The 11,884-nt window shown below is 54.0% G+C and overlaps 1 protein-coding gene across 1 annotated transcript; it reads right to left on the bottom strand.

Moving 5' to 3' along the window:
- Positions 1 to 3,709: 3,709 nt before the first annotated feature.
- On the bottom strand, positions 3,710 to 7,144 carry ELFN1 (extracellular leucine rich repeat and fibronectin type III domain containing 1). The gene has a single exon (XM_082006475.1). It carries the CDS (start codon positions 7,136 to 7,138, stop codon positions 4,748 to 4,750), a length of 2,391 nt encoding a protein of 796 aa, XP_081862601.1. The 5' UTR covers positions 7,139 to 7,144; the 3' UTR covers positions 3,710 to 4,747.
- Between the last annotated feature and the right edge of the window lie 4,740 nt (positions 7,145 to 11,884).

The raw sequence follows: 11,884 nt of genomic DNA on the forward strand, positions 1-11,884 counted from the left end.
CATTTAGAGGGGGTTAGCCGAGGTCGCTGGGAGTGAGGGAGCGTGCAGGTGTGGGAGCTGGCTGGGCTGCTGGAGCTTGTGCCCAGGGCCCTGCCCTGCCACCAGCGCTCCGGTGGCCCTGGGCATCACCTGGGTGTGGATGCATGGGCTGACCCATAAGCCTCAGTGGGGCTGGAGGAGAGTTGGCCCCAGTGGCACTTACAGCCCTGGGAAAGGTCCCACTGCCCAGCAAGCATCACAAGTCACCGGCTTGATTTGAGCAGAGCCAGCACAGTCTGGCTGTCGCCATGGTCCGGCTGGTGACCGGGGAGCACCTCCCTCCCTCAGGGCCCCCATGCATCCTCACTGGTGCCCTGCCACGCGATTTGCACCCACTCTCACGGCAGATCCAGCTGAAGCCTGCAGGAGGCTCAAACGCTGGGCTGGGGACAGGCATGACACCTCCAACACGCGCCAGCTGTGGAGAAGGCAGCCTCCAACTCCAGGGCTGCCACGTCCCCTCTCAGGTCCTCTGGTGCCTCAGAGAGGAATCTGGCCAGGCAGCGCCTGCCACCACTGCCACCCTTTGTCACCCCATGTTTCCATCTGTGGACATTGCCCTTCCCAAGGGCCATGTTTTCAAATGCGTGGACACCAGGGCAGGTGGCTGCCCTCAGGAACACTGAGCTTAAACGGCACATGTCTGTATAGAGAGAGGTTTCTGTCCTAATTTACAGGCTTTTAGAAAATATTCAGGCTCTAGATGTCACACAGACTTTGCAAGACTTGACAGGGTCCCTTGCTGACTCTTGGCCAGAGCAAGACTTGAGCTATGGGGTAATGCGGGCTCTGATTTACGCTCCAACAAGGTGTTGCTGAAACGCTGAGGGAAGCAGCAGGAATAGGTCCCTCTGCTCCTTTTCTCTGTTTCATCGCCGCAGGGAAACAACTGCTCTCTCATTAAAAAAAAATCTCTCTTGGAGCAGCTTTGCTCGACGCCTTCGCTGGCCTCTCCGGGGGCTGCTGCGTGCCCCGTGCTGGGCACAGCCGCTCTCACCGCCTTTGCCTTCCCCTGCCTCTGCATCGCACTCCTCTCCCTGCCTCTCACCCCTCTCCCTCCCTTTCTTGTCCCTTCCCTTTGTTCATGCTCTCCAGTGTCAGAGCCCAGGGCGGGATATGGGAACCTCCGGGTCAGTGGCTACCTGTGCTGGCTCCCAGTTCACTGGTCCCCGTTGCCCCTTGAAGTGGGGCAAAATGAAGGAGAAACCTTTCCCCTGGCCTCCCCTCCCCTTCACTCAGACGTGTCCATCCCATGCTCCCTCCTTTCTGCTTGGTGGGCAGCCCTCTTGCTTTGGATGGGTTTGGGCACAACCTGTCTGGACAAGGTGTCATTTCTCTTTGCAGAAGCAGCTTGAGAGCTTCAGTGGTTGAAGAGGAGATGAAATAAAGAAGAAAAGCACCCAACAGGTCGCATGGGTGAAATTCTCCCTCTGCTCTCGGAGGGGTCTGTAAAGCAGCTGCCTCAGGGGGATGCAGGATGCTGCGGACAGAGCTCACCAGCCCCTGCGCAGAGGCACCCCAGGAGGTCCATGCACGGGGTGGTGGCTTTGGGGACAGTGGGACTACTTCCCTTTTCTTGTCTGGCTTTTTTCTCAGCTCATCTTGTGGCACCTCATGCCAAAGGACATGAGCCACGGCTGCCAGGACTGCACCTTGTCTTGGAGGGAGGGCAAGGAGGTTGGAGGGTGCTCAGCAGCATGGTCATTGCATCGTCACCCAAGGAGCCATCCGGAGCTCTCTGAGACCCACAGCAAGGCCCCACCAGCTATGTGGGTACGGGGTGCTGCGTGTGCAGGTACGTCCCTTGGAGGTACCTTGGAGATGGAGGGGCCTAGATCTTTGCTAACCCTCGTTTTCTCCAACTGCAGAGAGTTTGCATCTGGGAAGTGTTTAACTTGGGCCAGTGCTGCTGTATCACGTTTCCTGTGTCGGTCTCTGTTGGTTTATGACCAGTGAAATCCTGGTGTGAAAACAGAATCAAGCTTTGATTTCATCTGTCCCTGCTGTTTTATGCCACTAACAACTTTGCATTTCTATAGCGGCTTTTATTCTAGGAGCTAAACGGGCTTCACAGACAGGCAATTAATTAATTGAGCCTCCCCAGCCAGCCTACGCCCTCAACGCCACAGGAAGCATTTTGCAGAGGAGGAAACAGAGGCAGAGAGGAGCAAAATGACTTGCCCCAGGTGGGGAGACGCGCTCGCCGCTGACGCGCTGCCGCCTCCGCAGCGAGGCGTTATGCTCTGCTGGTTGTGCCGTAGCTCCTGGCTGCCGTGGAGAGGGCCACGATGTCATTTCCAAACTGGCGTGGGAACGGGTCTCCGTGGCGGGAGTGACTGAGGAAGGTCTTTCGGTATCTATCAGTGGCTGCCATCGCTGGAGCATCTGAGCCCAGACTGACTCATGAACTGCCCCCACCTCTGACCGTCCCAGCCTCCGGCCGAGGGATCCCCCGAGACCATCAAAGAGCGCCAGGAGGCCCCGCCACCACCTGGCCCGTCCATCCTTGCTGCCCGACCCCTGCTTCTCCAGGAGCACTCGGGGTTTGCGAGGGAAGGTGGTTTATGGCTGAAGGTTTGCTTTGGTCCAGGTGCTACAGCTGAGGCTTGGGGAGGGACCCGCCCCGACGCCGCGAAACAAGAGAGGGGTGATGCTCAGCTCCCCTTTCCAGGTGCCGCTCACCGAGAGGCAGCCCCGGGAAGCTGCGTGCTGCGGGTAGGACCTGGGGCACCTGGAGGAGGTGGAGGAATGTGCCTTTGCTCACGCGGAGTGCATATGTTCCGGGGGAAATTGCCTGCCTTTTATTATGAAACCCTGCTAATAGTTTGTTGTCTACACAAATATCCGTGGGGGATGAACTCGCGCACATCCCAGCCTGCTCCCTGTCCTCCTGGCTCAGCTCCTTTCTCAACAAACATAACCTTTTGCAAGAATACCTGTCAAAATCGCTTTGAAATATTGAAATAACAGGATGGGATACGGTTTGCTCCTGGGCCCTAGTGCTCATCCATCAGGACTCAGGGTGTCCCTCCGAAGAGACTTGTGAGCAGGATGAAGGGAGAAACTCTGGCAAGGAGCAGGCCCCAAAGCGCTGCCTTTGGGGAGCGGATCGCCCCACCGTGCGGCTCGCTGGGCTCCCACGCACTCACCGGGGGAGCAGAGCAGCTCCCTGACCTTCATGTCGGTCACGGGGTGAGACACGGGGGCTTGCGACTCAGCTGGAGCTAATCGGGGCACAACTGTGCCCTTTGGCCACCGGCGTGGGCTGGGGTTGCCTTCCTGGCCTCCACGCCTCCGAGGCTGAGGCTGTTTGGGGTTATCCGCGGGGGAGCTGCCAGGCCGGTGGTGGTGGGAGCCCCAGGGGCGCGGGGCAGGACCCCCGGGCCAGGTCCTGTGCCTCCTGTAACAGCCCTCAATCTGAGCAAGCTGTGAGAGCTTCGTGTCTTCTCCCTCAGCAAAAATCACCCCTCGGTGATGTCCTCCTCTGGAGAGCGGCAAGAGGCTTTCTGCTCTAACTCACCGCCACGGCCCACCGTGACAGGCGAGGGGATAACCCACCGCTCAGCCGCGGGCCCCAAGCGCCACCGCCCTCCGGCTGCGTCTGTTTAGGGGGAGGGTCCGGTACCTTTTAATCTCCAGGAGAAATCCCATCGCACGGTGGCACCTGCTCAACCAAGAGCCCTCCACTTCTCATCCCCTTCCCTGGTCCTGCTGGTGATGGTCTCCCACCTGCGGTAAGGTGGGGGGTTCTGCTTTCCGGGGTACATGCCTTTTTTCTCAAAGTACTCGGAAGTTATGAGAACTTGGATACAGACAATCGTTGGAGAAATCAAAACCAAATGCGTAGAAACCCAAACACTCCCCCGCTCCAAAAAATATCCCGTCAACCAACCAACCAACAAAAAAGTCTCTCAAACCAAACTCCATCTCTTTCTCTAAAATCCATGATTAAAACCTGGTACAAACAGGTGAATATAGATATATATATATATTTAGTAGATGTAGTATTGTTTTTTTTTTCTCCTCTCTCTTTCTCATTATACAGCAAACATTGCAAATATAGAAATTTTCTCTGTACAATTAACGACTTCGGTTTACAATGCAATGTGTGGTAAAACCTCTTAGTGAGTGAAAATGTGAACGGGCCTTCAACCGGGTAAAAGTCTAAACTGGAAGACTCCGTTTGCAAAAACAGCCCAAAGGATGGATCTCCTCCTGGTCTCTTTTTGGTTTTTGTCGCTGTTTTTGTTGCTGTTGATTTTGGAAGGGAAGGAAGGAAGAACACAAACTGTTCACAAAGAATCCACAAAATCACGGAATAGGGACTCATGCAATGCAATATTGGGAAACGCCAGACCTCAGCTCTCTGCCCGCTCGCTCTTTTTATATTCAATTTTTTCTTTTTTTCTTATTTTTTTAAAAAAATCAAAATGAAACAAAACTTTTTTTCCACTCCACAGTTTGTTTGTTTTGTAAAGTTTGTGTTCAAATTTGGTGTGTGCCTCACCGATGTGAGGACATTTTAATATCTTTCTTTATATATTATATAGAATATTTATAGATTTTTCATAATTTGTTCTCGCTTTTATTTTTATTGATTCTTTTTTTATTTTATTTTATTTCATTTCAAAGACAGTCTGAATAAAAATAGCTGCTGCGGATTTCTTTTGGTCCAGTTAGTGTGTTAAGTCACGAGTTGCGTGAGGACTCAGGACTTTTGCTGGGCAGAGACACCCTTCCAGTAGTCCAAGATGTCGTGAAGATCCTCGTCTTTGGCAAACTGGACCTTTTTGCGTAGGGCATGGCCGGCTGCCATATACTCCTCCTCGTCTTTGTGCCGCTTGCGGTTGAGTTTGAAGCGCTCCCAGATGCTGTGCGATGGTTTGCAGGTATACTCTGGGCTGGAGGTGTAGCTCAGGTTGTGATATTGAGGCGAGAGCTGGGAATAGGCCAGGTCTCTGGGGCGAGGACGGGTCAGAGGCTCCAGGATGGAGGGCTTTCGCCCCGCCATGCTGTCGTGCTGCTCCCCTTGGTGCGAGCCGGGGTACGAGTGCCGGTGTTCGCTGTACTGACGGATCTTCTCCGCCTCTGCCCGCAGGATGGCCGCAGCCGGTGTCACAGTGAGGATGGTGTCGGTGGTGGGGGACGTCTTCTCGATGTATTTGGCTTCTGATTTGTGGCCCGATCCCTCGGAGCGGTAGGACCTGGGGCTCCGTATGGAGCCACTGGAAGAGGTGCTGGAGCGTTTGGGGGCTGCCTCCATGCTGTGGTGTCGCTGGAGAGGGTGGTTGTAGCTTTCCTTGTAGATGGGGGAGAGGAATCCATGCTTGCTGGGGATCTGCTCTGATAAGAGCACCAGCTGAGGCTCCATTGTGGAAACCGCGCCCGATTTCACCCCTTGGAAAGAGGTGGACTCAGATTTCAAGGCATCGATGCAGTTGTTGATGATCTGGTTTACCTTGTCCACCTCCTTGGCGATGGTGGAGATCTCAGCCACAGAGCTCTGCGTGTCCGGCGGCAGGGACAGCTCGCAGTCTCGCCTCTCGGGCTGCTCACCTGTCCTCACCTCCATGTAGTTGCCCTTGGTGGCCTTGGGGGTCTCGCTGCTGTCAATCAGCTTGTACTGCTCGACCTCGCCAGCAGAAGGCAGGTAGGGGATACGGGTCACCGTCTCCCCACCCAGCATCTGTCCCTGGGACAGCTGGGTGATGCTGGTGGTCTCCATTTCTGGCCCATATTTCAGCTCGATGATGGTCTTCTTCATGCTGCCGGCAGCCTTTTTGTGCTTCTCTTCCTGCTGGCGCCTCTTCCGGAGACAGTAATACACAACGCCCAGGACAATCACCATGCCAAAGAGACAGCCCAGGATTGTCATGATATAATGAGTGGCAGTGGAAGGGGTGGGCACCGGCTCCTTGCGGTTGGGTCTGGTGGGTGTGATGGTGACGCAGGTGTGGTTGTACTTGGAGTATTGGTGGACAGAGACTACGCAGTAAGTGTAATCTCTTTGTGCTACTAGGTTGCTCACGGTGATGTTCTCCTCCTTCTTCCTGAGCTTGGTGATCATGGAGGAGAAGCCGTTTTCAAACTGGGAGAGGATGTACATCTTGCTGAAGGGGTAGGGGATCTGCACGGTGAGGACGGCTGAGTTGTGGTTGAGGTGCTTCACCTGGATGTTGGGGCGCACCTCCGTTTCGCCGATGGGCGTGAAGAGGGAGAACTGCGGGGTCGTGCCGTCACCAGAGGAGCACTCCTCCTCAGAGCAGGGGCTTTCAGAGGGTGCCGTCGTCACCTGGTACCTGGGAGGGATAAAACGAGGGATCACAGTGTAGGAGCCGCCGGTGCAGAGGGAAGAGAGCATGCTCAGAGCATTGCGGTAGCCAGTCCGGCCTTGGCCTAACAAGTAGTAGCCCGTGTAGTCAGGTGGGGAGTCGCACTGCATCCGGTCATACGTGCGTGTCATGTTGGTGAAAGCCTCCAGCCATTGCAGGAAGCCGAGGAGCTCGCAGGAGCAGTAGAAGGGGTTACTGTAGAGTTCACAGACAGAGAGCTTGTTTAGGCCCCGAAAAGTGTTGCTGTCGAGTCTCTGGATCCTGTTCATGGACAGGTCAATGTTTACTATGTTGGGGCACTCCCAGAAGGCATTGGGGGTGACGGACTCGATGAGGTTGGCCTGGAGATAGAGGTACTCCAGCTTCCCCAGGCCCCGGAGGATGCCCTCAGTGAGATTCCTCAGTCGGTTGTAACCCAGCTGCAGCACCTGGAGGTTGAACTGTCCTGAAAAGGCACCGTCCTCGATGTAGGAGATCTCGTTCTTTGTCAGGTTGAGGTATGTCAGGTTGCCGAAGCGGCTGAGTGAGGCGTACTGCACGCTCTTGATCTTGTTGTCGTTCAGCCGCAAGTCCACGATGGTGCTGTTGATTTGCTGGGGGATGGACTCGTAGGGGGGCTGGTTTTGGCTGCAGATGGCCAACCAGACAAAGCCCTTGTCCCCCTCAATGAGCCAGCAGTCTGCCCGCACCCCACCGGTGTGCAGGAGAGAGACGGCTGCCACGCACATGCAGAGGGCTGACGTCGCGGCCCACCGGCGACCTGCCATCTGGAAGGGCGGCACGGAGAAGGGGTTCCTGGTCTGCCGGAAGCGGGGAGCAGGACGGGGGCCAGGAAGACCTGGATTAGTGCTTCTTCGGCAGCTTCGCTCGCCTCTCCCTTCTCCTCATGGCTTGGAGACGGGCAGGAAGCGTCCGTGGAGAAAGTGGATCTCAGTGCCCACAGTACTCGGCAGCCACCGGCCGGGGGCTACTACCAAGGCCTGGGTGGCTGAGGCTGGTGCCACATCACCAGGTCTGTGGCATCTCAGGGAGGGAGTCATGAAGTTAGGTGCTTGTGCGGAGGAGTCCCTCAGGCTTAGAGACAAGCCTTCTTCTCATTTTTTATAGTACATCTCCTCGTTTTCTTTTTGCTGCCCATCATGACACTGGTCCCCATCTCCATGTGCCTCTGTGGGTCTGGCTGTCGCTGCTCAGTCCCTCGGCTCACCTGCTCAAAACAAAAGACAAGTACAAACTAAACACAAGGGAAAGACAGTGTTTAGAGGTGTTGGAGATGCACCCAACTACCCTCTTAAGGTGAGGCGCTTGCTTTCTGACTCTGGCTACCACCTTTCATGGAGTCTTTGGTTTATTTGGGTGCTGCAACCAGCAGCATTTGGCAGCGTGAGGGAAGGTGGTCACTGACAGTGGAGGCTATCCTCTGAGCTCGTTGTCCAGCATCACGTTACAGGCAGTTGAGAGATCAACACACATCCAGGGCACCGTTCGTCTGACCTATTTAGATGTCTACCTTAGGAGGAGAGGAGTGATGCCCCAGAAGTGTCTGTTCCTCTCCACTGACAGCAGATGAAGTCTAGACAACTCGCTCTGATGTAGATTTGATGCTGCAGCGTTTTGCTGAGGGGAATCCTAACTGTCTCGCGTGCTGGTGTGTGTGGCAACAGTCCCCACAGAAGGGGATGCTGACTGAGGACACTGTGTCTCTCTGACTGCATTGCTGCGTGGCATCTAGGATAAAGCCCAGCATCAAGCGTCTTTTCTATTTCTGGGAACCTGAGCAGCTAGTTTCAGGGCACTCTTTGACTGCAACACACACCATCGTGATTGTCCACCATCCGATGTCCTTGCCTGTGGTTAGGGCTTGCTGGCCTGTCTCCAAGACCTCTCTCTCTCTCTCCTGGGTGAAATGATGCAGAGGTGGGGAAGACCCTCAACCATTCAGTGGCATAACAAGAGCATTTGCAGAAGACGGGACAAGACCTTCCCTACCCAGCCAGAAACAGCTGTTTGAAGACCAGGAAGAGTCTTCACTAGATACAAACCTCACTTCCCACAGAAAAACTCTCATTCCTGGCTCACATTTTCCATTATTTTTTCCTGCATTTTTGACTAAATGTAAATATCTATGGACAGCACTTGTACTTCCTTTCGTAATTTCTTAGGGAAACAGCAAGGGAAAAGTGGAGAGGAGGGAACTGTATGAGCACCAGCATCTCCTGGGTCATGCTTTTCCACAAGAAGTTGAAAATACCATCCGTGGACATCTCTGCTGCCAAACAGCATTCTGGGCTGGTAGGAAGGATGCAGTGGTGTTGTGGCAGAGATGGAGTTGCCCACAAATGGGGAGAAAACATCATTCATGTCCTATCTAGAAAAATCCTTCTTGGGACTTTTGTTGGGAACAGGAGGTCTGGTTGTCTTCCTTGTCCCAGGGCAGACTGTAAGAGGCAGGGAAGACAACACCAGCACTCCTTGAAAACACAGCTCGTAGGAACTGGAGGTTTCTTGGGCATCCGTGAAGGAAACAGGGGCACATCTGACATCTAGATTGTCTTTCACTGGATTTGCAAAATAGTATAAATCCAGAAATTGGTTTCCAAACCATTTCCCAGTGCCCAGGCAGTGAGGGGACTGTGTACGCCTGAAAATCGCATGAGGCTGATTGTCAAGGAGCGTTTAGAGGCAGATGTCATACTCTCACCCTTGTCCTGAAGAAACCAGATTCTTTTCCATCCATGATACCAGGCAATGAAGCAGACCATGTTTGACTGCAGAGATCCCTGTTAACCATTCACAGTTTACACCTCGGTAAACAGGCCAGTAATAATAAGCAGTAAAACAGTTTATTTGTTCTTTCTGGGTTGTGAACATTGACTCTATTCCCTGGTGGCACAGTTGGGTTTCCACTACATGAATAACAAGATCTGCTCTTGTGTCAGCCCTCTGCGCATGAGATGGCCACCTCGTCCTCCAGCAGATGCCCCACCAGCTGCTGAGGGAGGAGAGGCTGTGGGGGGAAACAACAGCCAGATACTCGGTGCCCCCACGGAGGGCAGGGTGTGTGGTACACCCTTCTTGCAGACTGTACTGTCTGTGGCGGTTGTGCAGTCGCACGTGGGTGAGATGTACTGGCCCTAAGATGGTGCTTCTGTGGGGCCATGCCTGGGTACTTACAGGTCTCTCCCTGTCTCCCCAGTGCCCAGTGCTGTCCTATCCCAGCATGTGGCAGAAAACTCAACAAAACCAGGTTTTCAAAAGTTTACTAGAAATGGGGCTTGGGTGGAAGGGATGCTGAGGGCAAGGCAGCTGAATCTCAGGTCTCCTCCTTCTTTGGGGTAGAAACCTGGACTTTAGCATGCTCCTACATCACCATTCCAGCTGAAGCCCTTGTATCGCCACAGTGACACTGATGTTGCAGGTAACCCTGTTTTGGGGAACAGTACCTGCTGCACTGGCAGGAGCACATTTGCAAGGATGTGCTGTCCCTGCCCTGGGACGTTTTGCAGGACCTGGCAGCCCATTTTGGCATAGCCAAGTCCTTGGAGCCGGCGAGGAAGGGACGAGGGACTGTGCTCCCTGGGGCACTGCGGGTGAGTGTCCCCACTTACCACCTCCCCAGCTGACGGCAAGGCACGGGCGGCAGTGCCAGGCTGAAAGACGTCTGCTGCTACATCCCTCCTGGCACGGCGCAACTCAATTAACCTCTCTGTGCCCCAGCCTTCTCTTTGGTACTGTGAGATAATGATAGCACTTCCCGGGGCTGTGTGAGACTGAAGGAAAGTGCCCCGAGCTCCTCTTGTTGGGATGAAAATCCCAGCAGATGCATGGTGCTGCAGGTGGAGACTTTCTCTGTGTCCTGCTGCAAGCTGGTCTCGAAATGTGCCCGTGCTCCTCTGCCACAGGGACCGGCCTCATCTCCAGCTCCTCATGCTGCCTCCTGTGGGGCTGCACGTTGCCCCTAAGGGTGTGGGAGAAGGGTGGTCCTGGCCTGCAGCTCCATGGGCGATGGCTTGCCCCACTTGTCCCTTTGGGATGGCACAGAGGGTGCTTTTCTTGTCTGCTGCCCTGCAGTGCTTGCCCTTGGTGTGAGCATCTGCCTGTCCTCCATGGGCTTGTGCATTACCGGGATCTCCTGCAGACCAGGGAAGCCCTGCTGAACTGAGACAGCACAGGCAGCAGGGAGTAATGCATCTTGGCATATTCTCTTTAGCAAACACTTCTTCTGTCTCCTCTAACTTCTATTTTGACCCAACCATCCTCTCTGGGCAAGCTTCTGTTGGGGCTCACTCTGCAGAGCCAAACCAGCCTTTTTCTTGTCACTCCTCCCCGGGGAGGCTGTGGGCTGCAGATGGCATTAGCTAGCAGAGCTGGACCATCCATGAGTGAAGAGCAGAGACAGACCCTCCATGGACCTCACCAGGCTGATCTCCTATAGGCTTCTCATCACCCATGTGCCTCCCTCATCTAACTGGAGGTGTTGGAGATTGAGAGCAATGGTAAATTATGCAAACGTGTTCAATAAGGCTCCTGCTGTGTGTTTTCTCTTCTTTCCTGTACGTTGCCTATCACATGAGTCCTCCCCAACAACAAGAAGGAGAAAAGGCATTTTATCAGCAGCCTAAGTTTAATTTCAGCTCATTAAAGCAAGCAATTTGCTGGTTTATTTGCTTTGCAAAGTGTGAATAAAATGACAGCATTAAGGAGACATAAGAGAGGAAAGAGGGGCTAATCTCCCTTTTTATTAGATTGCTGGGACATGACTGGAGAGTGGAGAAGTGGGTCTTGTTGCTTTGCACAGAAGACACAATTGTTCACCTTGTTGGCTTCTGAAAGCCTCCTTCCCGGCACCACGCCGACGCGAGTGCGTGTGGGTGCGTGCCCATGCGTGTGCGCTGCGACATCAGCCAAGTGCCGAGCGTCCCGCAAGGCAGGACGGGAGCAGGGGCACTCGCAGCGGCTCCTGACTCATCTCCCTGTAACAGCAGATGAGACATATCCAGGAGGTTTCTCCTGCTTCCCTTTTCTACCTTTTACCTTGCATCTAATCTCTCTCTTCAATTCGGTTCTGCTTCTGAGATCCTAGGCTTGAGTCTTGCAGGTTAGAAAAAGAGCAGCCAGGCGGCCGAGGAGCGTTTGCTGTCCCTGACCTCCTGGAGCTGGGATGTGGCTCTGGGGAGCAGGGGAGGTGCCTCCCCACCTCTTCCCCACAGACTGGATAAAAATCAGTAACAAAAGCCAGTGTTTTAACCCGCCTGCCTGACTGGTTTGTCTTTGCCCAGCTGTCCTGGTTTAGTTCTCCTGGTAGCCCAACTTCACACCACTTTCAGTCCTCTGACCCTCCACAGAGCTGCCAGGGAAAACCTGGGAACAAACCACTTACGAATCCAATGTGAAAAACAAGCAGGAAAGTGGAGATTTGGGGTTCTCCTTCACTGATTGAGAAAGAAGCAAAAGCGAAGAATGAAGACAGAGTGGAATAACAACAGCAATGATTTAAAATAATTAATTTAACC

The sequence above is a fragment of the Phaethon aethereus genome (genome assembly GCF_964289735.1).
Source record: "Phaethon aethereus genome assembly, chromosome: 15".
NCBI lineage: Eukaryota > Metazoa > Chordata > Aves > Phaethontiformes > Phaethontidae > Phaethon > Phaethon aethereus.